The sequence below is a fragment of the Mycotypha africana genome (genome assembly GCF_025528875.1).
Source record: "Mycotypha africana strain NRRL 2978 chromosome Unknown BDF20scaffold_1, whole genome shotgun sequence".
NCBI lineage: Eukaryota > Fungi > Mucoromycota > Mucoromycetes > Mucorales > Mycotyphaceae > Mycotypha > Mycotypha africana.
In genome coordinates, this window is record NW_026515725.1 from 2,726,164 (window position 1) to 2,753,722 (window position 27,559).

At 38.1% G+C, this 27,559-nt stretch overlaps 11 protein-coding genes and 1 non-coding gene across 12 annotated transcripts; 7 read left to right on the forward strand and 5 right to left on the reverse strand.

Moving 5' to 3' along the window:
- Positions 1-508: 508 nt before the first annotated feature.
- Positions 509-3,357, forward strand: BDF20DRAFT_984386 (uncharacterized protein; the record flags this gene model as incomplete). The annotated part of the gene is made up of 8 exons (XM_053085175.1): positions 509-725; positions 790-835; positions 902-1,005; positions 1,095-1,403; positions 1,500-1,644; positions 1,896-1,998; positions 2,097-2,589; positions 2,626-3,357. The coding sequence occupies exons 1-8, from the start codon at positions 567-569 to the stop codon at positions 3,355-3,357; spliced, it is 2,091 nt and encodes a 696-aa protein (XP_052941037.1). The 5' UTR covers positions 509-566.
- A 67-nt stretch (positions 3,358-3,424) lies between these two features.
- Positions 3,425-4,774, reverse strand: BDF20DRAFT_909509 (uncharacterized protein; the record flags this gene model as incomplete). The annotated part of the gene is made up of 1 exon (XM_053083594.1): positions 3,425-4,774. One exon carries the CDS (start codon positions 4,772-4,774, stop codon positions 3,425-3,427), a length of 1,350 nt encoding a protein of 449 aa, XP_052941038.1.
- Positions 4,775-5,752: 978 nt separating this feature from the next.
- BDF20DRAFT_846341 (uncharacterized protein) lies at positions 5,753-7,336 on the forward strand. The gene is made up of 3 exons (XM_053079743.1): positions 5,753-6,332; positions 6,406-6,845; positions 6,935-7,336. Exons 1-3 carry the CDS (start codon positions 5,926-5,928, stop codon positions 7,090-7,092), a joined length of 1,005 nt encoding a protein of 334 aa, XP_052941039.1. The 5' UTR covers positions 5,753-5,925; the 3' UTR covers positions 7,093-7,336.
- Positions 7,337-8,510, reverse strand: BDF20DRAFT_846345 (ubiquitin-conjugating enzyme E2-16 kDa). Its single transcript, XM_053079744.1, has 6 exons — positions 8,422-8,510; positions 8,231-8,329; positions 8,056-8,133; positions 7,850-7,955; positions 7,728-7,772; positions 7,337-7,602 (listed from the first exon to the last, which is right to left on the reverse strand). The coding sequence occupies exons 1-6, from the start codon at positions 8,443-8,445 to the stop codon at positions 7,493-7,495; spliced, it is 462 nt and encodes a 153-aa protein (XP_052941040.1). The 5' UTR covers positions 8,446-8,510; the 3' UTR covers positions 7,337-7,492.
- A 169-nt stretch (positions 8,511-8,679) lies between these two features.
- BDF20DRAFT_904248 (Hydantoinase B/oxoprolinase-domain-containing protein) lies at positions 8,680-14,856 on the forward strand (the record flags this gene model as incomplete). The annotated part of the gene is made up of 13 exons (XM_053083005.1): positions 8,680-8,885; positions 8,942-9,039; positions 9,109-9,175; positions 9,231-9,330; positions 9,431-9,951; positions 10,342-10,574; positions 10,852-10,936; positions 11,000-11,115; positions 11,178-11,797; positions 11,883-13,071; positions 13,146-13,328; positions 13,413-13,682; positions 13,802-14,856. 13 exons carry the CDS (start codon positions 8,680-8,682, stop codon positions 14,854-14,856), a joined length of 4,743 nt encoding a protein of 1,580 aa, XP_052941041.1.
- An 80-nt stretch (positions 14,857-14,936) lies between these two features.
- Positions 14,937-16,435, reverse strand: BDF20DRAFT_909514 (Coproporphyrinogen III oxidase; the record flags this gene model as incomplete). The annotated part of the gene is made up of 5 exons (XM_053083595.1): positions 14,937-15,899; positions 15,975-16,010; positions 16,109-16,226; positions 16,301-16,343; positions 16,414-16,435. 5 exons carry the CDS (start codon positions 16,433-16,435, stop codon positions 14,937-14,939), a joined length of 1,182 nt encoding a protein of 393 aa, XP_052941042.1.
- Positions 16,436-17,395: 960 nt separating this feature from the next.
- BDF20DRAFT_789021 (Brl1/Brr6 domain-containing protein) lies at positions 17,396-17,767 on the forward strand (the record flags this gene model as incomplete). The annotated part of the gene is made up of 1 exon (XM_053076156.1): positions 17,396-17,767. A coding segment is annotated over one exon (372 nt), but the record flags the coding sequence as incomplete, so codon positions are not given.
- A 382-nt stretch (positions 17,768-18,149) lies between these two features.
- BDF20DRAFT_909516 (uncharacterized protein) lies at positions 18,150-19,310 on the reverse strand (the record flags this gene model as incomplete). Its single annotated transcript, XM_053083596.1, has 3 exons — positions 18,150-18,797; positions 18,877-19,187; positions 19,286-19,310. The coding sequence occupies 3 exons, from the start codon at positions 19,308-19,310 to the stop codon at positions 18,150-18,152; spliced, it is 984 nt and encodes a 327-aa protein (XP_052941044.1).
- Positions 19,311-20,599: 1,289 nt separating this feature from the next.
- BDF20DRAFT_t15 lies at positions 20,600-20,672 on the reverse strand. The gene has a single exon. It is a non-coding gene; the product is annotated as a tRNA-Lys (tRNA).
- A 1,382-nt stretch (positions 20,673-22,054) lies between these two features.
- On the forward strand, positions 22,055-24,431 carry BDF20DRAFT_62060 (Bromodomain-containing protein). The gene is made up of 3 exons (XM_053075891.1): positions 22,055-23,782; positions 23,866-23,980; positions 24,048-24,431. The coding sequence occupies exons 1-3, from the start codon at positions 22,220-22,222 to the stop codon at positions 24,116-24,118; spliced, it is 1,749 nt and encodes a 582-aa protein (XP_052941045.1). The 5' UTR covers positions 22,055-22,219; the 3' UTR covers positions 24,119-24,431.
- Positions 24,432-25,542: 1,111 nt separating this feature from the next.
- On the forward strand, positions 25,543-26,722 carry BDF20DRAFT_811449 (WD40-repeat-containing domain protein; the record flags this gene model as incomplete). The annotated part of the gene is made up of 3 exons (XM_053076691.1): positions 25,543-26,272; positions 26,360-26,564; positions 26,647-26,722. 3 exons carry the CDS (start codon positions 25,543-25,545, stop codon positions 26,720-26,722), a joined length of 1,011 nt encoding a protein of 336 aa, XP_052941046.1.
- Positions 26,723-27,101: 379 nt separating this feature from the next.
- On the forward strand, positions 27,102-27,555 carry BDF20DRAFT_997590 (uncharacterized protein; the record flags this gene model as incomplete). The annotated part of the gene is made up of 2 exons (XM_053085442.1): positions 27,102-27,347; positions 27,428-27,555. Exons 1-2 carry the CDS (start codon positions 27,140-27,142, stop codon positions 27,553-27,555), a joined length of 336 nt encoding a protein of 111 aa, XP_052941047.1. The 5' UTR covers positions 27,102-27,139.
- Positions 27,556-27,559: the final 4 nt, after the last annotated feature.

Below are 27,559 nucleotides of genomic sequence, written 5' to 3' on the forward strand. Positions count from 1 at the left end.
TATCTTGGCTTATAATTAGTAGACTAATTCGTTTAGAATTTAAGGATTTTCAGAGCTTACTAAACAGCAACAGCCTGGAAAGTGAAATAAACTGAGTGAGATATATCGCAGCAGACATAGATATCCCGTTTCGCTTCTATTCCAAACAATGAGTATTATTGAGTTTCATCAAAATTGATCGTTTCCGTGCTAATATACTCGGGCGTAAAATTGTATCTTTTAGTATTATTATATGAACAAGCAGCAGAATCAACTGAGAACAGTCATACTAAGCCAAGATTTCTGAAAAGTATGTCCGTAAAAATGACTATTGACATGGAACCAAAATTACCATAACCAAACTTATTATAATGCTCCTTTAGAGTCACTTAGCCTATATATGGCTTTCAGTGAATGCATTTCAAAATTCATTGTTTAAACGGATAGTACAATGAAAAAAAGCGAGAGTGCATCTCTAGGTTTATAATCTATCTGCATGCCATTTTTATTGAGGGATAACATTGGCATTCGTTGTTTTTGTTTTTTTTCTTCTTTCTTCACCTCAATAAGAAAACGGCGATAACAGAATGTTTGGGCCATTCGAATATCTTCCTCATTACCTACCGCCACCCTCAGAGAAGCCTTTTCACCGTTACCGTTATCAACCTTATCAGCGTAAAAGGCCCTTTTTTTGCTTATGTATTCCATCTAGATTTGGTCTTCCTCTATTGCTTTTGATATGGATTGTAAATTATCGACATGATCAGAGTTAAAATTAGTAGGGTTCTTATTTCAAACACTTGATTATAGATTACCAGTTTTTTCTTTGCGATTTATTCATTTCTCAACAAAAGTGGTGAGTTAATAATGTTCTTTGGTATTCTTCTTCCTTGATACCAATAGTTTTAACCATCTGCTGTAGCCTTCTTTTCTACAGTACCAAACAGGATTATGCTGAATGTTTTTGGTACTTTGAATTTGCTAAGCGCTTTAACATGCTTTTACGGATTTTACGTAGTATATCATGTAAGTATGCTCCCTAGGATTATAGTTTCAGTTTCTTACTCCAGCTAATCTGCTTTTCTTTCTTGCAACTACAACCACGTCCTTTTTAGAAGCAACGCCAATCAGGCATTAACAAGTACCAAAGATACGTTAAAATTACTGCTGTTTTCAATTCAATGGTGATTATTGATGCTGCTATCAATTGCATCCTCTTTGGCATTGATAAAGACGATTTTGTGCAGCAATGTGAAGTCAGCGCGGCAGCGAATATAATGCTTCATTTTTCACAAAATAATATTACCAGCGTGGTTGTGGAAGAAATTATGACAAAGTCCAGCAACCTATTTAATTGTTCTCAACTGTTTGAAATAGAATTAGGGTGGTCCATAGGTTTGTTGACAGTGATAGCAATCTTTTATGTAAGTAAAATCTTGAGTTGCAGTGCTTCTTGGAGTGTTACACGTAACTAAACCAAGACTCACTATATAAATACAACACTCATTATCACTACACAGGTCTGGTGGACCATTTTCCTCTTCAGAGATTTACGATACCACTTTATGGAACCCCAAAAGATGATAGGTGTCCCACCTGCGATGGCCCCTTACCTTTATAATTCAGTACTATTTCGTTCTCCAATGGTGGAGACACCAAATTTAGGTCGATGATATCACTCACCTGTGTCAATTATTTCATGACAAACGGAAGAACATATTCGAAAAGATGTCAACATATCGTAAGACACAGATAGAGACATTGGCCAATGTTCTTTGCTAAGAAATTTTTTAATTGACCGCATTTTTCTTGTCACTATGGTGCCTCAAAATAACATTTTATCTTAAAACTTATAAACTAATAAATCTACATGTCAATATTCATTGAAAAAACTATCAAAAGTGTTGCTATTATAGGCGGTGGACCTGCTGGTCTTGCCGCTGCTAGAGCTTTACGAAACGAAAATGCTTTCGCTACCATTACCATTTTCGAACGAAATGAACACAATGGCGGTACCTGGTAAATAATTCAACATAAAATCTGCTGCATGATAAGGTTTGTTTTTTTTTATTTTTTGGCAAAAGCAGTTAATGAACCCACTGCTGTACATATAATAGGTATTACACGCCAGAAACAAATGATGCACCACCTTTTCCTTCCACCAATGCTCTCGAGGTGGATAGGACATTACAAGCAGACCGGGTTAACTCACCGATGTATGCTCATCTTCATACCAATCTGCCAAAATCAGTTATGTGTTTCCAGGACTTTCCCTTCTCCACAGAAACACCCGATTTTCCCTCTCACAAAGACGTCTTCCAATATCTTGAAAGTATGGCAGTGAAAGAAGACTTGAAGTCTTACGTACGCTTCTCAACTATGGTAGAAAAAGTTGAGTGTAAGAACAATGCGTGGTACGTGTCCGTAGCTACGACAAATAATGATAACAAGAAGTATACAGAAAAATTTGATGCTGTGGTAGTTGCTACTGGTCATTACAGTGTTCCTTATATTCCGGACTTCCCAGGTCTAGACAAATTGAATGAGAATAAACGCATCCAGCTTCTTCATTCGAGAGACTACCGTGAGCCAACCATTTACAAAGACAAGGTAAAATGGTGTAAGAGATAATGGAAATCAAATCAGGATAAAAATAGTTTGACATACTTGAAGACAATTCTTGTTATAGGTGGCGGCTCATCTGCCATTGATATAGCGAGAGAACTTTCAACTGTTGGCAGAAAAGTATACCAAAGTATTCGTACAGAAACTGAACTTTACCGGCAAACCAAACCGAAGGATGTTATCCGAGTGAACCAAGTAGAACGTTTTGTTCATGATGACGAGACTAACACCTCTTGTATAGAACTGGCCAATGGTGACATACTAACTGGCATTGATTTGGTTATTTTCGGCACTGGGTATTTGTACAGCTTTCCCTTTCTGCCTTTCCAAAAAGACAACCTGATCAAAACGGGGCAAAAAGTTTTCCATTTGGATCACTACATGTTCTATCATCAAGATCCAAGCTTGTGCTTCTTGGGTTTGCCTATCAGAATTGTTCCTTTCCCTTTAATTCAACGGCAAGCCATTGTAATGGCAAGATATTGGTGCAAAAAAATACCTATGTTACCTTATTCAATCTCTAAAAAAGATGACCTTGCTGATGACGACAGAGAAGAGCGAGCTGATTTTATCTTGGGACTCGAAAAAGAGTTTGACTATAATCATCGTTTGGGCGCTTGGGCTGAAGGTTGGGTTGAGAAAAACATAGATGGATGGCAATCAACCAATCGTCTTACTGGTCGTTTAAGTGAGCAATGGAAGGAGAACAGAAAAAACGCATTACTCCTTCGTAAGCAATACTTGGGGTATTAGGTGTAAACGTTTATTTTGGAAATAGATCTTTACGAGCAATGACAGAAAAAGACTATTTTTAACAACTCTATTGAGGTTCTGATATTGTTTCCTTTAAACACCGTGTACATTGACAAAGAAAGTAATAATGTTCGAGTAGCCTTGAACGGCGCTCATTCACACTTTCCTCTATCGATCCGTACGAGATACAAGCTTCTTCGCCTTGCTCTATCGGGCGTCGAGCAATAAACTTAATATTCCTGCCATCTCTCACTTTCTTAACGTTTGCATCACATGAATGATTGAAGTAAACTGCAGATGGATATATGCCCCAGCCCAGCAACTCCAGATCATCCGTGACGCCGCCGTTATCTATATCCTGACCGCGATCACTGAGCTCCCATAGCCCGAAACTATTTGCCTTTTCGCGAAAGTATATTGTTCGGAACAATGGATGATCGACGTTCTTTAATGCTGGTATATTCTCCAAGGAGCTATTTGATAAGGCGCGTTGGAAGAAGCAGTACAATGCCATCACATCCTTTATCTCTATTGGAAGAAAAGACAATAATAAGGATTTCCTACTGGCGCTGTCTAATTGAGTTAGAGGCGGCAAACGTTGTAAAGTCTTCGGAAAGCAGCTTCTGAAAAATGACAATTCGTTGTCCTGAATGAGGAGAAGATCTTTAAATCCGAGCGACATATTCTGTAATTGGGCCTTGTTGGAAGTCTCTTCTTCAACGTATTTTTTTATGATACATGCAGCTATCAGCCTACACATTGTTCTATCGGCATCGTCTATTTCTTTATAGATTCCTGAATCTTTGGTCAAGCATGACCAAGCTGTATCCAACCAAGCAAGCAAAAGACTATCATCATTGGCATCTATCCACTGATCGTTTCCTTCAAGAGGCTGACAAGTCATAGTCGTTGTAGAAGCTGCTGTTGTAATCAAATTTGGCTCTATTTTCATTGTATCTTTATATTCTTGGTCTAATTTCATATTCATGGCTAATATCAGTTTCCATTCCATTAATGAGGGATTGTTTGAATGATCTCCCGACTTCTTGAATTTTTCGCGGCATGTTTCTGAACAGAATAACATGTTCTTATAAATTCTCATATCTTCTTTCTTGACGTTCCTCTTTGATATTCGGCAATGTTCTTGATTCTTATATTGTTCCCATTCTTGATACAGTGCTTGCATTTCTATTGGAGTATCTACTATCTTGACCTTTTGCTTCTTTGGGTAACCAAAATCAAAACACCACATGCATGTTTCCGGTATCCATTCTTGTGACACAGCTGTAGCCAATGGTTCGGCGATATGAATGACAGTTCCTGCAGTTATATCTTTAGTGGCAACATAAGCTCGACCTTTCCCTGGCAAAGTTTCAATACTTAAGATACGACTGCCATTACTGGAATCAGTAGCCATTTGAAAACAAGAGACATTCGGAAAAAGGAAGAGAGAGTTAGAGAAAAATTTTCATTTATTTACGAATTAGGAAATTTGCACAAATTCGACCTGTCAAAAATTAAATTGAGAAGAATTGCTCACTTGTCCATTGCCGTTACAATTTTATTAAGGTTCCGGGGCAACAAATTATGTAGAGTCTGATTGAATATGATCGAGTCGAGATGAATATCGTACTGATACAAAATCAAGCTCACATACTCTTCTCTCCACCTGTGGGACATAGCAAAAAACTCACCGCGTACCTTTCAAAACTGTCTCATTCATTAAAATAAAGGTGTGGATGATCTGAAGTATTTTATTGGCTGGAATTGATGGCGATTGAAAATCTACGTAAATAAGAGTGATATCTGTTCTTCTTTTTTTTTTTTTGCAGTTAGATAGCAAACCTAAAAGGTCATAAATATGTATTATTGATTATCAATGCTTTCACTCTAGCCACAGCAAATTTTGTTGCGCATATGTTTATGCGTTGCTATATTTAGATTCCGGCTTTAACATTATCAAAAGCCCTTCCCTCAGACTGAAGAGAAATGAACTGATAAAGACCGAGGAAATTACGTATGCATAGAGTAGGTGATTCCGGAACAAAATATTCCATATAAGGTGTTAAGAACAAAATTGAGGACGTCAGACTGCACAGTTATGTGCTGATTACATCAAAGGGGCTTATTATCTATTTACGAACTTTTTCTGTATAAGTTAAATAATGATTATATTTATCAAATTGTTAACCGAAATCAGGGTAACTACAAGTTTCATGGGCTGCAAAAAACCTCTTAAGGATTGCATAAGAAAAAATAAGAGAAAATAAGCTCACTCAATTTTTAGACCAGTTTAGCTCTTGCGCTGTAGCTATTAATAAAAGGGCCTTTACTGACTGATTTACATTATCCACCGAGCATACATAATAAAACTGTTAAACAGATCCATTATGCACGCCGACTTTGCAAATATATATCAGAGTATGATTGCATATTCTCTTCTCCCTTCTCTTTTTGTCCTTTTTTCTTTCTTATCTTATTCACGTTTCTTTAGCACGAGATTCTACTCATTCACATTATTTCTATCTTTTTTTATTTCGAATAATTATTATTACACATATCCCAACTATGCTATTAATCACGGCTGCGGATCAATATATCGGGTTTGCCATTACGTCTTATTTGGCACAATATGAGAGACTCCGGCCCCATCTTCGGGTGTTATGTGAATACAAGACACGTTGTCTTGGCTTTAGCAAAATTGGTATAGATGTTCGTCAAGTCAATTATAGTCACCCGAATCAACTTTCTATGGCATTACGTGGTGTGGACACTATTATTCTTTGCAATAGTAATGAAGAAGACCGCCTACAGAACGCCCAGCATATCTGTAATGCAGCTGCACACTCTGGTACTATGAACATTGTCTATATCTCTCATGTCGGTGCATCTTCGAGCGACCACAGCGCTCTGCAAGAATATAACAAAATTGAACAAGAAGTCATCCAGACCAATTGCCCGTATACTATCCTTAGGTAATATAAAATAGATGCTGAGCATTTTATCCTATAGCACAATTACTCATACATCTCATAAACCATTACTTAGACTGGAATTTATACAGCAATATTTCCATCTGTGGTCCAGCTATGCAGAGAAGCAACGTTCTCTCCTACTACCTCTGGCCTCAGATACCACTATTTGTCCTATCGATATTGAAGATGTATGTAAAGTAGTTGAAGAATTACTCATTGATAACAAGCAGCAAACGTGTAAACCTTTGGAGGATAGACATGATGGCCAAGTGTACGTTCTAACTGGTCCAGAAAGCTTCACTGCCGGACAGATCGTTGACATATTGGCCCGAGCCACATCTTATGACCACTTTAAATATCGCCAAGGCAGACCCATGGATGTCTCGTATTATCTTAAGGGCTTGGGAAAAGACATTTGGTTCGATGCTCGTTTGAAATCGGAACGCTCAAAAATATACCATGATTCGTTTAGCAACAACAATTTTAAAGATAAGGCATATGCTGCCCCTACAGGTAAAACGATTAGCAAAAGGGGAAACACATGTGGCAGTTATCCTGCTTTCCACTCCATAACTTACGTAAAAACCACTTGTCTCAAATAGCCAAACAGATCCAAACTTTTCTTGATTACTTTGATTGGGCCCAGAAAACAGTTGGCAGTATAAAGTTACCTCATACTAAATTCTTAATCGGTGCAACACCCCAAAGTATTCAGACTTTCTTTGAAGAGAATGCAAATAGCTTTAAACCCAGAGTCTAGATACCTGGAAGGCGTAATGCAGGTTCGCCGCTATTTTAAAAAAACGTCATATACACATCTATATAGCTCCTATTTTCATTGAAAAAGCCTGCCTTAAAGTCGTGTTACAACACATACAGTCAAGAATAAAAAAGCCTAAAATGACGCTCTGATAAGTAGCAACATCATTTTGACTCGCATGCTTCTTATTTTGTTCTAGTATGTGTCAATGCAGCAAATGTTTGTACAAAAAAAAAACAAAACCGGCGTACATTTTGTGTATAAATCATGTTTTTAGTGTTCCAGTAAAATGTTATGCGAAGCAAACGAAAAGGGAGATGGATTTATTGAGCTATAAATTACACTATAAAAAAGACAATACGAAAAGGAGATGATCAGCCGTCAAAACAAAAATTGCTCTTCAGACCAAATTTAACTTACTAGCATATTTTCTAGTCCAATCTCTAGCTGTAGCCTCGTAGCGAGCACGGTCAGTTTTGTAAATGTGGGCGAGTTCAGGTACAAGTGGGTCTGGTTTTCAACGAGGAATTCAAATTAGACATCATGTATAGTATCCCTTAATAGAAAGCTCTATCACTCCCTTTCTTTTTTTTTTTTTTCTTTTTTTTTTTTTTTTTTGTGCAAGAGCTACTTACCATCAGGGTTAGGGTCGGTAAGCAATGAACAAACAGACAAGAGAACTACGTTTTGCGATGTTAGTATCATTTCCAAGTTTGTAAGCCTAAAAGGGCTCTCCGTTAATACATGTGAAACTTACCCTTGGAAATGGTTAAAGCAGGAGACCATTGGTCCTTCAAGATATCAAGACAAATTGAACCGTTGCTGTTGATATTGGGGTGATAGATTTTAGTGGTGAAGTTAATCTGTTCAAGTTCGGAAACAAAAATTATTATGTCAGCTCTAAATGAATATTTATTATTGATTGTATTACGGCTAAAGACCGAACAATATCAGCTACTTTACCTTTGGAGGCTTGAAGGGGTAATCAGTGGGGAAGTGGATAGACAAAAAAAATACACCACCTTGATAAGGACTATCCTCCTAACATAGTTATGGAGAATTGACATATAAGCAAAAAGGAAGAAAAAAAAAAACCCACTGCTGTTAGGTTCAAGTTGAAAAAGAAATCATTACTTACAGGTCCCATAATAGTTGCTTGCCAGTGGAATAGATCCTCCTCATTGATAGGGCCGGCCGAGCAAGAAGATGGAGGGTCGCGTTCGAGATCTTTGAGTTCCTAAAAGGTCAGTCAAAATAACACCATCGATAAAACGTTAGTCGGACCGATTCTTAAACCTTCAAATGACGACTCTACTGCTTGATTCTTACTTTTCCAATACGTTTTAAAGCCATTGTCTTTCAATCTTTCCTTTACGAAATGTAATAAAGAAATGTTTCAAAAGGTGCAAATGCAAAAGAAGAAGGAAAAAAGGAGTCTCAAAGGAAAAAGGTTTAGAGTCCAAGTAAGCACGCGACAACACACAGCCGGTTACTTCGGCCAATCAAATTGCTACCGTCACAATAGAATAGACATGATCTTTATGTATTTTTTCAGGTTTGATTTTCTTCAACATTGATATTTGAACGATGGAATCAGAGCCAATGAACGTGGATTCGTCCAGTTCACAGTATCTTGAATACACAAGAGACACCCTCTCCAAATTCAAAGTATCAAAGGAATTTCAAGAAAGTGACAAACCAGTTACGTCCATATCATTCAACGATACAGGAGAATTCTGTGCTACTGCTGGTGCAGATGACAGTTTAAATGTATATCATTGTCTAGACGGAACGTAAGTGTTCTTTGGCAAATTACTAATTTCAAGGCTCAATAACTAATATGTCGTAGACTTCATAAAACTCTTTTTTCAAAGAAGTATGGTTGTACTCTAGCGCGATTTACACATGCTGACTCTAATCTTATTTATGCATCGACGAAAGAAAATGGTAATCGAGAGCAGACATTCTCTTTCTTACCGACTTTAGCTGATTTGTAACTACTCATTCATTTTGAAGATACTTTACGTTATCTTTCTATTTACGACAATAAGTATATTCGCTACTTTCCTGGACATAAGAAACGGTATGGTTTTTTGGTTGTTAATAGTGATTGCCAGATCCACTGATAATTTTTTTAGGGTTGTAGCTATTGATGTGTGTCCAATTGACGATATGGTATTAAGCTCATCATTGGATAATACAGTTCGCCTTTGGGATCTACGATCATCGAATTGTCAGGTACTTTAACAGCCTTGTCCATCAGAAGAAGATAATAGGACCTGAGAATTGATTTCTTTTTTAACTTTAAGAATGTTTGATTCTTCGTCGTACACTTTAGGGCGTTCTGCATGCCGAAGGTACAACTTTGGCAGCATTTGATCCACAAGGTGTTGTCTTCAGCACCGTCAGTAACAACAATACAGTACGATTCTATGATAAAAGGGACTATACAAAGGGGCCATTTATCACCAGTATGATGCCCGAATCAGTACATGGACGTTTGCCTGAAATAACAAGTGTTAAATTCACATCAGATGGGAATTACGTGGTTGTCACTACTCTATCTGATACAATCTTCGTCCTGGATGCTTTTAACGGTAATCTAGTGCGAAGACTGGTAGGAAATTCGCCCCCAGAAGCCGGCTCTTGCGGTGAAGAAGTCAGTATGACACCAGATGGCAAATTTCTTATGGCTGGTGGAAGTGATTCTTATTTAAGAATTTGGGATTTGACATATCAAGGAGCTATGGACATCAAGCCATTTGCAGTGCTGCCTACACCTCACAGTAATGGTGTTAAAGTTGTAGGGCAAAATCATGCAAATGCAATGTTCGTCACGGGCGCAAATAAAGTGGCGCTGTGGATCCCTTAGCCCAGTAATTAGCAATCAGATAAGATACTCTTCATCGTAAAACCCTTGCTCGATAACTCATTATTTATATATTATGTATACAATTACCTTGTAGTTAATCACTCATTGTGCATTGCTAATGATAAAAAATTATACTTTTCATCGATCTTTTAACAGTGATTTTATCGAAATCTATAATGTTACCCAGCCGGTATGGCTAATTAAAGTTCATCATTGCTAAAGAGATACCTAAACTTTATGAACGAAACAACTTGTACGCGGAGTTGAAATGCAGTTAAGGTTTGGTTCATATGGCATTATTGCCTTTCTTCACTTCCTATTTCTCTTTTTCTTTCCTCCATTTTCTTGTTATCTATTCTGTTATATTGAGAGAAAAGAATGGCATCAAAACCACTCACCATATGTATTGACAGAGGTGGAACCTTTACGGATTGTATTGGCTTCAGGGGCAGACCTGCAGATGAAGATTATCAAGAGTTTGTTGTTAAGCTTCTCTCCGAAGACCCCTCTAATTATAAAGATGCGCCCACAGAGGGCATTCGTAGGATCATAGAAATGGCGACCGGAGAGAAAATAGCTCGCTCACAGGCTGTACCAACAACGCATATTGGTGAGTTAAAACGAGGAAATATTTCAAAGAAGCTTCTACAAAGGTATAAATCAATCAAAATGACTGAAACAATTATGAGAATGGCTTTCTGTCAGAAAGTATCCGTATGGGAACTACTGTAGCCACAAACGCATTGCTTGAGCGTAAGGGCGAGAAAACTGCCATCTTAATCACGAAGGGTTTTAAAGACCTGTTAGACATCGGTTAGAAAGTCTTAAAGTTAAAGCACTCCCACACCATTTTAAGGTTTATACTAAATTTTCAATTGGCTTGACAGGCAACCAAGCCAGGCCCAAAATTTTCGATCTTGCGATCAACAAACCGGCTGTACTATATCAGAAAGTGGTAGAAGTGGATGAGCGGTATGTGCTAATTGTTATATAAAAGTTATCTAAGCATAAGTATCTAACGTTGACATAATATAGATTAGTCTTATTGAATCCTGCCAACGCATCTCAAAAAATAGATCCTAGCGATACCGACGACGCCAATATTCAGCAAGGTATTTCAGGAGAGTGGATTAAAATCGCCAAAGAGCCAGGTAAACTGACATGCTTGGTCATGCTGGGTTTAAACAATATAATAATTGACAGTTTGATCCAGATTTAAACAAAGTGAAAAACGAACTTCAATCTCTGTACGACGAAGGATTTCGAAGTGTTGCTGTCTGCTTGTTGCATTCTTACAATTTCCCAGACCACGAACAAAAAATTGGTAGAATAGCCGAATCAGTTGGCTTTGAGCATATCTCTTTGTCCAGCCAAGTGATGCCTATGGTCAAGATTGTCCCTCGAGGCACGTCATCTACAGCAGATGCTTACTTGACACCATGTATCAAGAAATACATTAAGGGCTTTGTCGATGGATTCGATAACGGCTTTGAAAAGGGAACAACACAATTACAATTCATGCAGAGTGATGGAGGACTAGTGCCTGTGAGCCATTTTTCGGGTTTCAAAGCAATATTATCGGGGCCTGCAGGTGGTGTAGTTGGATATGCGTTGACTACTTTTGATAAAAAAGCAAATACGCCTGTCATCGGTTTTGATATGGGTGGTACAAGTACAGATGTTTCTCGGTTTGATGGACATTATGAACATGTATTTGAAACAACTACTGCAGGTGTCACTATCCAGGCACCGCAGTTAGATATTAATACTGTTGCAGCAGGAGGTGGATCAATGCTCTTCTTCAAAAATGGAATGTTTGTCGTCGGCCCTGAAGTAAGCACCTCCAACAAAATATTGACCTTGTCTAGTGACAGATATCCTTATTGTATATGTGTTCTTTTTTGTCTTCATTTTGTAGAGTGCAGGTGCTCATCCAGGCCCAGCATGTTACAGAAAAGGGGGGCCGTTAGCCGTTTCTGACGCGAACCTGTACTTGGGTCGGTTATTACCTGACTATTTCCCAAAAATATTCGGTCCCAAAGAAGATGAACCTTTGGATAAAGAAATTGTTGAAGAGAAATTTAAGGAACTAGCTGAGACTATCAATTCAGCAACCGGTGAAAAAAAGAGTTTGGATGAGATAGTGTATGGTTTCATAAAGGTCGCCAATGAAACTATGTGCCGTCCCATCCGTGCACTGACTGAAGCAAAAGGACACGATACGAGTGACCATACATTAGCTGTTTTTGGTGGCGCTGGGGGCCAGCATGCATGCGGTATTGCTCGTAACTTGGGCATTAGAAAAATTGTTATGTATCGCCATAGCTCTATCTTATCTGCGTTTGGTTTAGCATTAGCAGATGTTGTTCACGAAGTCCAAGAGCCTTCTGCTGAAACCTTGAAAACGGGACTTGATCGTATTAAGGAGCGTTTGGCGAACCTTAAGGATGTATGTTTGGAAGAATTGAAAAAGCAAGGTTTCCGTGATTCAGAAATTGAGCTTGAAGTCTATCTAAATTTAAGATATGAGGGTACTGACTGTGCTATGATGACATTACAACCAGCAGAGGACCTTTGGGACTTTGAAAAATCATTTTGTGATCTGTACAAACAAGAATTTGGCTTTTTACTCAAAGATCGCAATATTCTTGTTGATGATATACGTGTACGTGGGATAGGCAAGACTTTTCGTAGTAACAATCTTACGCCCGACGAAGAGATTGAGAATCTTGAGTCTTCGAACAAGATTGTTGAAGTGTCCTGTGATAAAATAGACAAAACTGCTTCTGTGTATTTTGAAGAGGGTGGTCGTAACAATAATGTTCCTGTGTATCGCCTGGACGCCTTGGAGCCCGGAAACGCTGTACCTGGTCCAGCCGTCATCATTGACGCAACTGCTACAATCGTAATCGAACCGTCTTGCTCGGCTCTCATAACTTCCAACCATATTACTATCCAGGTTGGTACGGAAGGAAAAAAGAAAGTTACAACAGAAATGGAACCAATTCAATTATCCATCTTCTCACATCGATTCATGAGCATTGCTGAACAAATGGGACGCACGCTTGAAAAAACATCCATATCAACTAATATTAAAGAGAGATTAGGTACGGTATTCTGTTACTGGTCTATCGATTGTGTTAAAACTGCCTACTGATGGTATTATGTCAATTTATATTAGATTTTTCGTGTGCCCTTTTTGGTGCTGATGGAGGGCTAGTAGCAAATGCTCCGCATATTCCTGTGCATCTAGGCTCTTTGAGCCATGCGGTTATCTACCAATTGAACTATTATAAGGGCAATTTATTCGAAGGGGATGTGATTATGACGAATCATCCTCAAGCGGGAGGTTCTCATTTGCCAGGTCTGTAATAACAATCCCAGCCAAAATCCATCAATTGTATTATTCCAGGTGTATATTACTAACTTTTTCTTTTTGGAAATGTAGATATTACCATAATTACGCCCGTTTTTGAGAAGGGAGAGATAGTGTTTTTCGTCGCATCGAGGGGTCACCATGCGGATATAGGAGGTATTGCGCCAGGGTCAATGCCGCCACATTCTAAAGAGCTATTTCAAGAAGGCGCTGCTATCAAATCATTTAAAATCGTTTCTAAGGGACATTTAGATCATGCAGGTGTAGAAGAGCACTTGTGTACCATCCCTGCTTCCTATCCTGGTTGCTCTGGGTCACGTGCATTCCGTGATAATGTCTCAGGTATACAAAGGGAAAAAAAAAGAGGGAACGAATGTTATAATATGCAATATATGTACTATTTTGAGGAATGACTATCTGTGTATTTATATACTCGTTCTTTGCATTGATCATTAAAATAGATTTGAAAGCGCAGATTGCAGCCAATCAAAAGGGTATAACTTTAGTGAAAGCCCTTATTGAAGAATACTCATTAGAAGTTGTTCAAGCCTACATGATGCATATTCGCCGAAACGCCTCAGATGCCGTCAGACAGTTACTAAAAGGAATTGCCGAAAAGAATTCCCATCAGGATTTGGTTGCAGTAGATTATATGGATGATGGTACACCTATACATCTACGCATTTCCATTGACGCTAAAAGAGGCACGGCAACCTTTGATTTTGAGGGTACAGGACCCGAAGTTTATGGCAACACAAATGCACCTGAAAGTGTTTGTCATTCAGCAATTATATATTCAATCCGATGTTTGGTGAATCAAGATATACCTTTGAACTCAGGTTGTCTAGAACCTATTACCATTAGAATACCTAAAAACTCTCTTTTAAGCCCATCGGAGCATTGTGCAGTGGTAGGCGGTAATGTTTTGACTAGCCAACGTCTAGTGGATGTTGTTTTGAAGGCTTTTGAGGCTTGTGCAGCCAGCCAGGGATGTTGTAATAACCTTACATTTGGTAAAGGTGGTAAGAATGAGGAGAGTGGGGAGTCCATTGCAGGCTGGGGCTATTATGAGACAATTGCAGGTGGTAGTGGTGCTGGACCTGAATGGAATGGACAAAGCGGCGTACATACCCACATGACAAATACTCGTATTACCGACCCTGAAATTCTGGAGCGCCGATATCCGGTCATCCTTCATACCTTTGCAATACGACCAAACAGTGGTGGCCAAGGTCAGCACAAAGGTGGTGATGGTGTCACTCGTGAAATTGAGTTTTTGGAAGACGGTATTCAAGTCTCCATTCTTTCAGAGCGTCGAGTCTATAGTCCTTACGGTCTGGCTGGAGGTTCAGACGGCGAGAAAGGTTTGAATATATGGGTCAGACATGAGATATCCGGTCAAGGCGAAGAGATTATAAGAACACTAAATCTTACGGGCAAAAACTCTGCCACTTTTGCACGTGGCGATCGTATTATTATCAACACGCCAGGCGGCGGAGGATGGGGCAAACAATAACAAAAATAAAGAAGTTCAACTTTTACAGTTTTTGACGTTTATCGTTCAAAAATTATTCGAATTTTGGTCTATGAAAGTTGTTACTCAAGAGGGATCCAATCTCTCGGATTTTTCAACACTTCTTCTAAATCTTGCTCTCTAGATCCATCCTTTACTTCTTTCATGTACTCCCAGCGGGATGTAAGTGGTAGTGACATTAGAATAGCTTCAATGCGTGCGCCTGGTGTCTGCAATCCAAACTTTGTTCCTCTGTCCCAGACCAGGTTAAACTCAACGTACCTACCACGGCGAATTTGCTGCCAATCCTTCATTTCCTTAGTATATTTCATGTTCATTCTTCGTTTGACAATAGGAATGTAGGACTCTGAGAACCTATTGCCCATTTCTTTCACGAAATTAAACAATTCATCTGCTGGTTTATCATCCAAATCATCAAAGAAAATACCACCCACACCACGAGCTTCACCTCTGTGTTTGATGAAGAAGTATTTGTCACACCACTGTTTGAACTGGCTATAATATTTCTTATCAAACTTATCGCAACCATCCTTCAACGTTTGGTGGAAATGCACAGCGTCTTCGTCGTACAAATAAGCGGGTGTCAAATCAGATCCGCCACCAAACCACCACATCTTGGGTGTACCGTCAGGGTTTTCAATTTCAAAATAACGGTAATTTAAATGCACAGTTGGCGCATTAGGGTTATGAGGATGTATGACTAACGAGATACCTGCCGCGAAAAAAGGAACAGGCCCATCAGCGTCTATTTCCTTGCCACGGTCGTGGCGCATTTGCTCTACAGCTGCTTTAGGCAATTGACCATATACAATGGATACTCCCACACCCGCCTTTTCAAAAACATTTCCATCTTGAAGTACGCAAGTAATACCCTCACCCCCTTCAGGGCGTTCCCAGACAGTTTTTGTAAATTGTTTGCCGTCCAATTGTTCGATATCATTGACAATTCGATTTTGCAGTCCCTTGATGAATGCTTCCATCCGTAATCTCATAGGATCTTTATCTGTAATGGGTCCCTCAGATCTCTATGCAACAAGGCAACTGTTTCAACTGAATTGCTCTTAAAGTCTTCTGTGTTAGAACAGCAGTAACAGACTTACGCGCTGGTTATCATCCCCTATCACATCACAATAAACCTAATTTTTTGACAAGTGCCACTGTTCAATGATTTGTGCTTCCCTTTTCCATATATTCATTGAAGCAGCAATAGCAACGGTCAATTCTTAATGTCTACCTTGTTCGCGTTTGCCCACATCAAGGCAAAAGTAGTAACGCCAATAGCACCAATAGCAGCCTTATTTCTCCAACTCTTGTTGGATACTATGGTTTTGGTCATAGAGAACTGACGTCTTCTATAAGAATGTTAAAATTAAAGTCCATGAGTAAGAGACTATGTATAAAGCCGCTACTCTGAGTATTATATTACATATTCACAGTTGCTGCACGACTGACTCTTGCTGAATTCAATACTACAGGGTGATCTAAATAATCAACTATTACTAGTACTACTTATTCTTATTAAAGCAAACAAATATTTACGTAGTGCTCTGCCTCTAAACATCTTTAATCTATAATAATTCAAGAGAGATAGAGTAGAAGAGTGTGGGGTAAAGAGTTCAAAAGAAAAAAAGGCAATTGAAAATATTAAATCAGCTCACAGATTTGTGGACTCCACAAGGGTAAAAACGGACTTGAACCATATTCCCTTCGATTTCTCAATGATTGGTTAGAAATGCGCGTTTCACGATAATGGAAGTGACGAGCTCCCGCTTCCGCACAATCCAAAATGGTTTTTTTCTTTTATTTTTTTTTTTCTCCTTCAGCTTTCAACCCAATTGCTGAGCGAAAGGGTCATTAACAACAATATCGTATACATCAACATTGGCGAAATTAGAGGATTAAACAAGACTCCAAAATGAATAGCATGGAGCTAGATTGGGAACCCGATCAAATGGAATATGAATATACCAATCCATCAGAATCGACGACCGACCACAGTAATTACAGTCAATTCAATCGTAACCCTCTGATCATCGATAGTTCAGCGTTCAGGATACCCGAGTCTTACTTAGAGCATAACTATAAAAAAAACAGCTTTTTAACCAACACTGTGTGCAGTTTGTTGGACAAGTTTTCGCTGAGTGAGGACAGTCAGGCTGCAAAGGGAGTCACTACGGCAACAGCAGCAAATGAGGCTAAGGAAAATGCAGTTGTTCTCCGCAAAGGAGTCGACTCTACTGATGACAGAGCAAAGTGTTCATCTTCATCTGAGCTTACAGTCAATTCCCTGTCACTTTCACCGTCGTCGGCATCGTCACCGGTTATCACTGAAGTTAACGACTTGTCTGAATCAAGGGTGGGCGCGTCCTCGCCAACCCCTTTGACACTTTCGAACTCAACACCATCACTTGCAAATGCTGGTTCTAACGATAATATACCCCATTATACCTTTGTTTACAATGCTGCTCCTAAACCAGTCCCAACAGATCCACTTATAGAACAGCATGGGACTATCTATTATTTGTTTGGCATCTTTAAACTTGTATGCGCTTCGGTCTTCTTTATTGGTGTTCTCTATATCATTACTCAATTTTTCAACTATGTACAGCATGACATGAAAGCACTGATAGCATCCTATGAATCGGATTTATTAGGCGACCAAATGTATTGTCAACATCAATACGAGCTAAATCGATGCTCCCCTCAAACTAGATTACCAGCTATCGTAGATCTTTGTCGTGAATGGGAGAGGTGCATGCTGAAGCCTTTAGCAGTCAGTAGAACAAAAATACTTGCTGAGGTTGCTGCCGAAATGTGGAATGGGTTTACAAAGACGCTGACTGTCAAGTCAATGGTTTTAAATTTGTTTGTTGGTGGCATGATACTTGTATTTTTATCCAACATTACACCAAAAATCCTAAGTAGAAAGTCATCATTACCAGCGCTATCAGCGCAACCTTTATTACCAGCAACACCAGATTCGAATGCTCTTTCCAGACCATTATCATAAACAAACTGAAAAACAAGAGTAAAGAGAAAAAAAAAAAAAAGCAATAATATTATGAATGCTTAGCTTAGTCGTTCCCATATGTCTACAAAGCTTTTATCCCGTGTAAATATATCTTCCACCATAACCATTTCATCAGCATTATTTATCTTGAACTGTCATAAAAGCTTTACTAGATATTTACAGAGTATGATGATCTTCTTTATGATCTTATTTATAAGTAATCTTTATATGGGGAAGTATTTTCAATAGGTATATTTTGTTGATTTTATAAGGAAATGGTTTCCATTATTGTATAGGGATTTCCAAGGTTTAGCGAAGTATTTTCCATTGCAAGTAACAGTGTTAGTTCATCGGTATTTCGCTGATACGAAGGCTTCTGCTGCGCTGGTTGGCAATGATGGTAATAGTAGGGAGAATTTAGTAAGGAGGAGGAGAAGGAAGTGGATGAGGCTGTCTGTGACGATTGCTGCTTCTGTGTAGCATAAATTATGATTTCTACGAATAATGGAAATTGCTGGAAAAAGTCTTCCATGTCTTCAGTGATCAAAGGTTGACCGCTTTCTAATTGGTGGTAACTGTATACATGACCAGTTCTCACTTTGATGAGGATCTTAGACAAGCCTTTTAGGTTCCTTTTTCTTGATTTAAACATGTTCATGATATCTTCAGATAATAATTCTATGTTGTCTTCCAAAATTGGTAACTGGTCATCTAATTCATCCTCCGGCGATTGATCCATTATCATCATATCGTCATTATCATTATTGCGATAACAGTGCACATTTTGGTAGGTATTACTATGCAGATTCACTGTTTTGTTCGGATGACTATAGAGCTTGTTCGCTAACCAATCTTCAAATATACGAGCTATAGGTGTAGTTAGTTTTGTACTGCTTGTACCTAATGTGGGCAACTGTTTCGTTACAGGATAAGAAAAACCTTAAATTAAGCTGTAATTAGGAATTTTTGAGATATATCCTAAAGAGACTTACAGAGATGAAACGAACACCTCCATCCATAAAGTAAGTGTTCTGATACTGGGATATCCGAGCATTGGTGGGATCCTGCATTTGCTCCTGGAATACTTCAGCGTCGGCTGATGAATGGGAAGGGTATAAGATAAGACTGGATAGATCGTCTATAGCTGTCGCCAATGTTTCCTCGTCGTCTTCGCTATCGTAATAATTCTTCACTGATGTTGCAGACATTTTGATTTTGTGATGAATAGGGATATTCATATTGCTATTATTTTCTGCTGCTTCGTCTGCTGTAGGTGATGATGCTATGAGAGTACTATTGTCATCTAGAGTTTATCAGAAGCACATTACAGATCAGGATGAAATTCATGCAAACAAGAATAGAATGGTGATATAAGGGTTTTATGTATCAAAGGCTAATTACCAAAAGGAATGGATGTAAATAACATTATAGGTTACTTAGAAACAGATTTGCTGCTGTGATAGAAACTTGCTGGCTTTTCTCGGTTTGGGAGTTGGATGTATTTTACTGTCACTATTATAACTTTACAGAAACGTGTAGAAAAGAAAAAGAACGAAAAAAAAGAAAAATTAGAGAAGGGGGGTCTCTATCACATCAGCTGAATTTTTTTTCTTTTTTTTTTTTACAATTCTGGTGTGCCCCTTTTCCTCAAAGAAGAAAGAAAAAAGAAGGATTCAGAAAACATGTGAGGTTATCAATTTGTGTACAAGAAAGCAAATTCATCAAAAAAGTCATGGGAAAGGGTAGTCAACAATGAGCTCTTCTTTGACAATTCTGTTATCTTTCAAAATCATCGGCATTTGCAAGCATATCTTTATCTTTGGTGACACAAATAAGCAGTTGTTCAAGGTCATGCTTTCTAGCATCAGTCTACTCCAACGAGTACAAAAGTAAAGAAATCCAGCTCAGTTAGAAAAGGGCGTAATGTTACAATGAATGATGGATATCTTTATTTTAAGGTTCAAGTTCTTCCATGTTCCAACGAAGTACCCAGATTCGCTACAATGAAGACGAACAGAACGGTTTATCTACGTTCTCAAACAAACATATGACATCTGCCGTTGATTACAAGCAGGCTATAAGTAACAGATCATTCCAGTATCTTCCTTTTACTGATTTACCCAGTTATTGGTAACTTGGCTCTGATCATTCATTCGACGAAGAAAGCTAAGCTTAAATGGTGCTGACCCCTTTCGACCCTGACCTCCCTGCAGTCAACATTGCCATACACTTACTGCTTTTCTAGTGTTTTGACGCTTTTTATTCAATTATAGACAGGTGGAATCAGCAGAAAATTACCCAATAGCTGTAGTACAATGAAACTATTCATATCTGTCGTCACTCTATTTTCAAACAAATATACCCTCAGCTTTTGGCACTAGCAACATCTACATTGAATCTTTAAGCTTATTTTATGTAACGAACCTAGTCTGCAAGCCCTTCTGTATCAGCCTTCTTTTGATGAACGCTCTTAGACATTAAAAAAACCTCGGCTCACAAATTTTTAAAAAACGGCCAAAACTCAAGACTGCGCAAACTCTCCAAGGTTCTTACTTTTAATAGAGGAGACAGATGCACTTAATCAGGGAAGAAACTATATCACAGTATCCAATAAAGGACATAATCATGAATTTGCAGTTTTTTTTTTGAACAGAAAAGCGAACCAAAAAGAATAACAAAAACGTCTCACGTATTTATTATCAAATGTAAAAATGAAGCCCAACGGGGGGCTCGAACCCCCAACCTTGAGATTAAGAGTCTCACGCTCTACCGATTGAGCTAGCTAGGCATTTTGTTATTTAACGAGTAGCATTAAAAATTATAAGAGTGGCCTTTCAAATTAATAAGTTCGATCCGGAGTAACCGAGAAGTCCGGCACAAAATCACGTGTTCTATTGAAGACGAACATTTAATGCGGACTTTAAATATTACTTGCATAACCACATACATCAATATAGATATTTAATTTTAGTGTAAATTCTATTCATAACGTAATCTTAGGAACCCCCTCTTCTTTTGGGCATTCAGATTTTACTATAAACATTTTATTCTGATAATTGGAATTTTGTTAATTTCAAGTTTCATCTTATATTTCAGGGTTTGATTTGATTACTTAGTTTTCATTAGTTTTTTTTTTTTTAATTCTTTTAGTATTGATCTATACATTTTTACACGATCAATCATTTATAGCTAGTATATTCATAATATAAGAAGAACAAACCAGTAAAATTTCTTATATTCACTCTTCCATAGAAACATACTTTGTTTACTTGCTTTCAAATTATATCAATTTACCTATATAATATATTGCCATCGTGCCTCAAATACGACACTGATTAAAATGAATTTGATTGAATACCTTTACTTGACTGAAGACCTGACTAATTTTTAACAACAATAATTGAGAACTTTTGCAGAAAGAATATACATCTTTAGGATGAACATACAACAATAAAGTAAAGAATAAAATAACTTTTCGAGAAAAGCACGGCTACCTGTATCAATTATTAGATACGTAAATCACGATGTTGTCAAGGCGATGTTTTGTGCTTTAACGCAATGCAAAGAATAGAATCAGTTGGCTCATTCGCACGACGAGAGAGGCAAAAAATTCATCTTATTAAAGAGAATAAGAATAGCGCACAGTGGTACAATTAACATCTTTAGTGGAAAGTGCAAGATGAAAGGGTGCATCAGCGAGTAGCTGTATGTTCGCATGAATAGATGAAAAGGACAATACAATAACCGTATTATCACGTGCTACCCCTTAAATAACAGTGCGGTCCGCGAAATGCTTTCCACCGGATATCTTGGTTTGAAAAGTATGTGCCCTGAAATAAATATGCCCAATTTTCGTGAATGAAACGACTTCCATCTTTTTTTCTCCCATTTTGTCTTTTTTTTTTTTTTTTTTTTTCCCTTTTGGCTGCTAATTTTGTTCGACGAGTAAGATATTATCTTTTCTCCCTCTGGTTATTTCTTCTTCAATTACCAAACACGACTTGATAAGTTTTGAATCGAAAATGCTCTCGGCTAGTATTGATGCTCTCTTTAAAAAGTAAGTGGTATATTAAAGGATAGTCAATCTGTTAATTGGGAACAAAAGAAAATAGGTCAGAAGGGAAAAAGTTTAAACAGATTCGGGGTTGGTAGAAAGGTTGAAAAAAGAGGGGTCGGAAGAATGGACATTCTTGCTTATTGAAGAAGAGAAAGAAGTAGTAATGATTTTCCGGCGCGTTCCTATTCCAGTCATCTTTAACTCTCTTATTTTTTGTCTAAAATAGTAAACAGCATAATATCAACTTACCCTCACCACCCATTCATCAAACAACCAGTATGACAAAAGAACAGTTGAAGTACTGCAGCGCGATAATGAGAAATTTGAAGAAGCACAGAGATGCAGCACCGTTTTTAAACCCAGTAGACTACGTTAAACTGAATGTGCCTGACTACCCAAGTGTCATCACTCAGCCTATGAACTTACTGAAAGTGGATGAAAAGTTGAACAACATGGAATATAAAACCGTGGATGATTTTATAGCTGATGTGCGACTGATTTTCAGTAACTGTTTCAAATATAACGGCCCGGAAGCAACAATATCAGTTCTATGCCAGAATGTAGAATCAGCTTTTGAAAAAGGTTTACGACAAATGCCTTCTTCTTTCAGTAACGGTGGTAACAGTAGTGTGCTTGGAAATAGCATGGCAGCATCATTATCTGCAGCCTCTTCACCCACGTCTGTAACTTCCTCCTCAGGAGGCACAGGGATAACGAATGATATTGCATCAATACCTGTTGCAATGAAAAGTGAATCTTCACCATCTATCAGTAAACATAGTTCACCAGTTCCAGGAGGATGTTATGAGGTTTATAAACCTATTTCTGACGATATTGGCAGACCAAAAAGAGAAATTCATTGCCCGTCAAAGGATTATCCTGAAACATACACAACACAGAGAAGACGAATGGCTAATAATGACAAGCCTTTAATGAAATTCTGTCAGCAAACGATAAAGGAATTAAAAAAAAGCAAATACCGCAATATTGCATATCCTTTTCTGCAACCTGTTGATCCAGTAGCATTGAACATTCCTGATTATCCAAGCATCGTAAAGCATCCTATGGATATTTCGACGATCGAAAAGAAATTGCAGAATGAAGAATACGAAGATGGAGAGACTTTCGAAGCTGATGTTCGTCTAATGTTTAATAACTGCTACCTATATAACCCGCCTCATCTTCCGATTTATCATATGGCAAAGGAATTAGAAAAGGTGTTCAATGAAAAATGGGCCCAAAGACCCATTACTATAATAAAATCAGAGGAGGAAGAAGTCAAAGTAGTAAAAACTGAGCAAAGCCCCATATCAATGACAGATCAACAATTATCAACAGAAAAAAAGCAGCGAAAGAGACGACAATCAAAGAGCAATCATATTCATGATGCTGCGATAAGTGATAATGCTCCGAACGCTAATACCGAGATAGATCCCAAAGACGCGAAAATTGCCTTACTCGAGCGTAATCTAAAAGAAATAACCGAACAAATTGAATACCTGAAAAAAGCAAAGAAAGCGGAAGCAGAAGCGGTAGCAGCGTCTTCGGAAAGCACAACAACCACTAGCACATCTCGTACAGCTATTGGCAAACGTCGTGGCCGTAAGCCAGGATCAAAGAATAAACAGCCTTCAAAAAGAAGAAAATCTACTGAGAACAAGACGACCAGTAATAAAAAAAACCGCATGAATGACAATGACATGGAAGAAACAGCTTCTTATGCCAAAGAGTTCACATTTGAACAGAAGAAAGAGCTTAGCGAGTCGATCAATGAATTGGGCGGTGATGATCTAAATGAGGTCGTTGGAATTATCCAAGCTTCCATGCCACATCTTGGTGAGGTAAGAGTGAACTACCCCCAATTTCTCTTTTTTTATCAAAGTTTCTAGCTCCCTAACAAATGTTGATCGCATTGCTTGCATAGGCTGGAGAAGAAGAAATCACATTGGATATTGATGCCTTGGATAAGGAAACGCTACAAAGATTGAGCGATTTTGTCACGCTCAAAGTGAAACCACTAGAGTCGAATACACAAAAAGGTAAAGGAAACGAACAGAAATGCTGACTATAATAATACAGCAGTTATTAACATAAGCTGCTGAATAGATCTGTCTTCTAGCGAGTCTGATGATATGGGCCAACATCACTCTGAATCCTCAAGCTCAGATTCTGACTAAGAAGTAAAAAAAGTGGAGATTCCATAAACTACCATTTTATTGACCTTTGTTATTACTTTCTTTTCCATTTCAGTCCGAAAATGAGGAAGATCAACTTTAGTTAAAACCAGCTTTCTGCTTGTAATATGCCTTCTCTTATTCCAGAACATGAAAATATACCTCCTTTTTAAACCTTTGACAGATACCTTCTGCCCTAATGTGCATGAAACTTATTTTACTCCCCGGAGATGCCATCTTGATTATACTTTATATCCATCAATCATGAATTTAAAGTCTTTCTTAAAAAATCACAGTCTTTCAGATTTAGGAGTGATATAAGCTTAAATATTAAAGCATACCGAACATAGAAGTTGAAACTTTCTCCAATAAGGAGGATGGCGGGTGGGAGAGGAAGGATTAGGGGTACTTTTTTCTTCTGACATAGACTCTTTTTGTGATGTCTATCAAACAAGGGAAGTAGAGAAGAACAAGAGTCAAACTATGTCAATCCAACTCTTCTTTCTGTTCTGTTTATTGTTACGTTCCTGTCGCAAAATAAGAAAGCTTTCATTCTACCTTTCTTCTCACTTCTCTATTCTCTTCGTTCATTATCTGCTTTAAATAGTTTGTTCAGAAATTTCCTACCATGAAGCCTAACCTTTTCTCATTCGATGGCAAAGATTATACAGATAACTGTAACAGCAGCACCAGCACTAATAGCAGCAACAATGATAATAGCGACAGCAGTGGCAACAGTCGAAGAACGAGTGTAGGAAGTTTTAATAACGAGACGAGTAAAGACAATTCTGCTATTACTTTCAGGTCGAAATTATTCAAGTTCCTCAAAAAGAGATCATCTTTGTATGCAACACTCATAGTGAACAATAATACCAACGATAACACAAGAATTGACGAGGGATTTCAACAGCAACATATAGAGCAGCAAAAACGGCGTCAATCCTTGGCATTAAGCCGTCTTTCCAATAGCAGCTTAACAGATTCTTCAGTGAAAGAAGACAATAAATCAGTCAAAGTAATAGGTACTACGAATTGATTGATTATGCCCCGTTCCTTCTCCCTTTCATCAACCTGCTCTAACTCATTTCCACTACTTTTCGGCTCCTCTCATTTTGTTATACTGTCTCTTCTCTATGGATTCAGACCCAATACAGCAGTTGCCTATCGAACTATTCTGTTTGATCTTATCCTATTGCGATAAACCTACTATAGTACAAGCAACACGAGTATCCACCTATTGGTATTCATTGTGTACTGACAACTATTTATGGCAACAGCTTTACCTGAACCACTTTGGTACAATCTACAAGGGCCAGTACTTATCCGCATCACCAATAGCTATTACTACTAATACTGCTACTTCAACTACTATTGCTGAAACAAACAATAGAAACATCATCAACTATCAAAGACTATACAGAACTAAGATGGAGCTCTTACAAAGATGGAACAATAATACAACTTCTCATCTAAAAGATTTCTATACCTCGTCTTCCACACCATCTCACTATTTGTATTACTATCGACAACAACAAAATTATGAGAATGATTACCGAATCAGGAGTGTCGTGGGCCACAAAGATAGTATTTACTGTGTTCAATTTGACAGACGTAAAATTGTTACAGGAAGTCGTGACAAAACTATAAAGTTCTGGCACCATGATAACCCATCTCATTGTTATAGAACTTTATGTGGCCACGAAGCTAGCGTGCTTTGTCTTCAATACAACGATACAATCTTGGTTTCTGGATCATCGGACCATACCGTGATTGTCTGGTCAATGAAGAGTTTTGAAATCCTTTACCGACTCTCTGGCCATTTATCTGGTGTATTAGATGTTTGTTTTGAAGACGCAAGCGACAACGACAATCCTCTCATCGCAAGCTGTTCAAAGGATACTACCATCAAAATTTGGAAAGATCAACGGTTGGTACGGTCATTATGTGGGCACAGGGGACCCGTAAACGCCATTCAGTTTAAAGGAACTCGCCTCGTTTCGGCTTCGGGGGATACCACGATCAAACTGTGGGATATGACCACTGGCAAATGTCTACGTGACTTTGAAGGCCATACACACGGGCTAGCTTGTATTCAATTTGATGGTAAAAAAATTGTGAGCGGCGGCAACGATAACAAAATCAAAGTATGGGATGCGGGTAATTATACACATTGTCTCCGTTGATATCAAGTACCGTTTTGTATATACAGGCTTGCTAAAAAGCAAAGATATTTGTGACCTTTAGATACTGGTGACTGTATTTTTACTTGTACAGGACACACGGGCTTGGTGCGGTCATTGTTTTTTGATCAAGACAAAATCGTGAGTGGAAGTTATGATCAAAGTATACGTATCTGGAGTATCAAAACCGGTGAGTGTATTCGAATATTCAACAGATGCCATACAAGCTGGGTATTTGATGTTATGTTTGATGAAACACAGATCATAAGGTAGGAGTAAATAATAAAAAACCATGGATAACTCATCAGTTACCAAGTACTGAAAGCCATCATACATTTCTGTAATTTTTAGTACCAGCCAGGACCAAAAAATAGTAATCATTGACTTTGCTCATGATTTGGATACCACACATATAGTAAAAGTGTAACAGGAATAAAAAAGTATTACATATTTCTTTAATTGATACTAAAAGTAATAAACTAAACTTTTGATGTGAGCTATCAAAAATTGACAATTCCCATAATAGTTGTGGTCAGCATAGCAGTGGCAGCAAAGATGAATAAAGTGTAATAACTCGCAAGATGAATTGTGAATTAATTAAACTTTTTTAGCTTTATCGCGACCATACAATGAAAGTAACGTACAATATAAAAATGATGCACGAGCATTATGGGTTTTCTTTCTTTTTCCACTATCTTATAACTTTCCAATAACACATTATCTTAACACTTTCGATATCGAAGTCAAAAATATACGTTACACTATGGCAACATCAATAAGTAATATTCTCAATTTAATCATTTTGGCTTTTCTCCTAACAATAATATCAACAGATACGTCCGCTATGTCTATCACCCATCTTACAAGAAGATCCCATGGTGGCAAAGATCTATACGAACGTTTGGCAGCAGAAAATGTGGATTATCAACATATAGGCTGCCAATGTATGATGACCAACCCCTCACCTCAAAACACAGATACAACCTATTGTACATGCATTAACAGACAAGCTGGGGCGACGATTAAATCGAGCCAGTGCAGAGCATATACAGGTAAAAAGCACACTGTTACATATGTTCCCACTACCGGTTCACTAATGCTAACACATACTGCCATGGGATTCGAATCATAGATGCCGTTTTCGGCTTTTGCTATGAAGCAACCGATAGTACGGAATTATGGCAAATGTGCGTAGGCCATTATTGTCCACATAAAGATACAGACAATATATCACCTCCTAAAACCAAGGTCATTTTCTAGAGAT

What these genes read in the sequence shown, in the direction of transcription:
- BDF20DRAFT_62060 (XM_053075891.1), top strand. Translation starts at nt 22,220, where the DNA reads ATGACAAAAGAACAGTTGAAGTACTGCAGCGCGATAATGAGAAATTTG. An exon ending in CCATGCCACATCTTGGTGAG is followed by an intron (nt 23,783 to 23,865) that starts GTAAGAGTGAAC and finishes TTGCTTGCATAG; the next exon opens with GCTGGAGAAGAAGAAATCAC. An exon ending in AGAGTCGAATACACAAAAAG is followed by an intron (nt 23,981 to 24,047) that starts GTAAAGGAAACG and finishes GCTGCTGAATAG; the next exon opens with ATCTGTCTTCTAGCGAGTCT.
- BDF20DRAFT_846341 (XM_053079743.1), top strand. Translation starts at nt 5,926, where the DNA reads ATGCTATTAATCACGGCTGCGGATCAATATATCGGGTTTGCCATTACG. An exon ending in TGCCCGTATACTATCCTTAG is followed by an intron (nt 6,333 to 6,405) that starts GTAATATAAAAT and finishes ACCATTACTTAG; the next exon opens with ACTGGAATTTATACAGCAAT. An exon ending in GGCATATGCTGCCCCTACAG is followed by an intron (nt 6,846 to 6,934) that starts GTAAAACGATTA and finishes TGTCTCAAATAG; the next exon opens with CCAAACAGATCCAAACTTTT.
- BDF20DRAFT_846345 (XM_053079744.1), bottom strand. Translation starts at nt 8,445, where the DNA reads ATGGCTTTAAAACGTATTGGAAAA. An exon ending in CTTTAAAACGTATTGGAAAA is followed by an intron (nt 8,330 to 8,421) that starts GTAAGAATCAAG and finishes CTGACCTTTTAG; the next exon opens with GAACTCAAAGATCTCGAACG. An exon ending in AAGCAACTATTATGGGACCT is followed by an intron (nt 8,134 to 8,230) that starts GTAAGTAATGAT and finishes TAACTATGTTAG; the next exon opens with GAGGATAGTCCTTATCAAGG.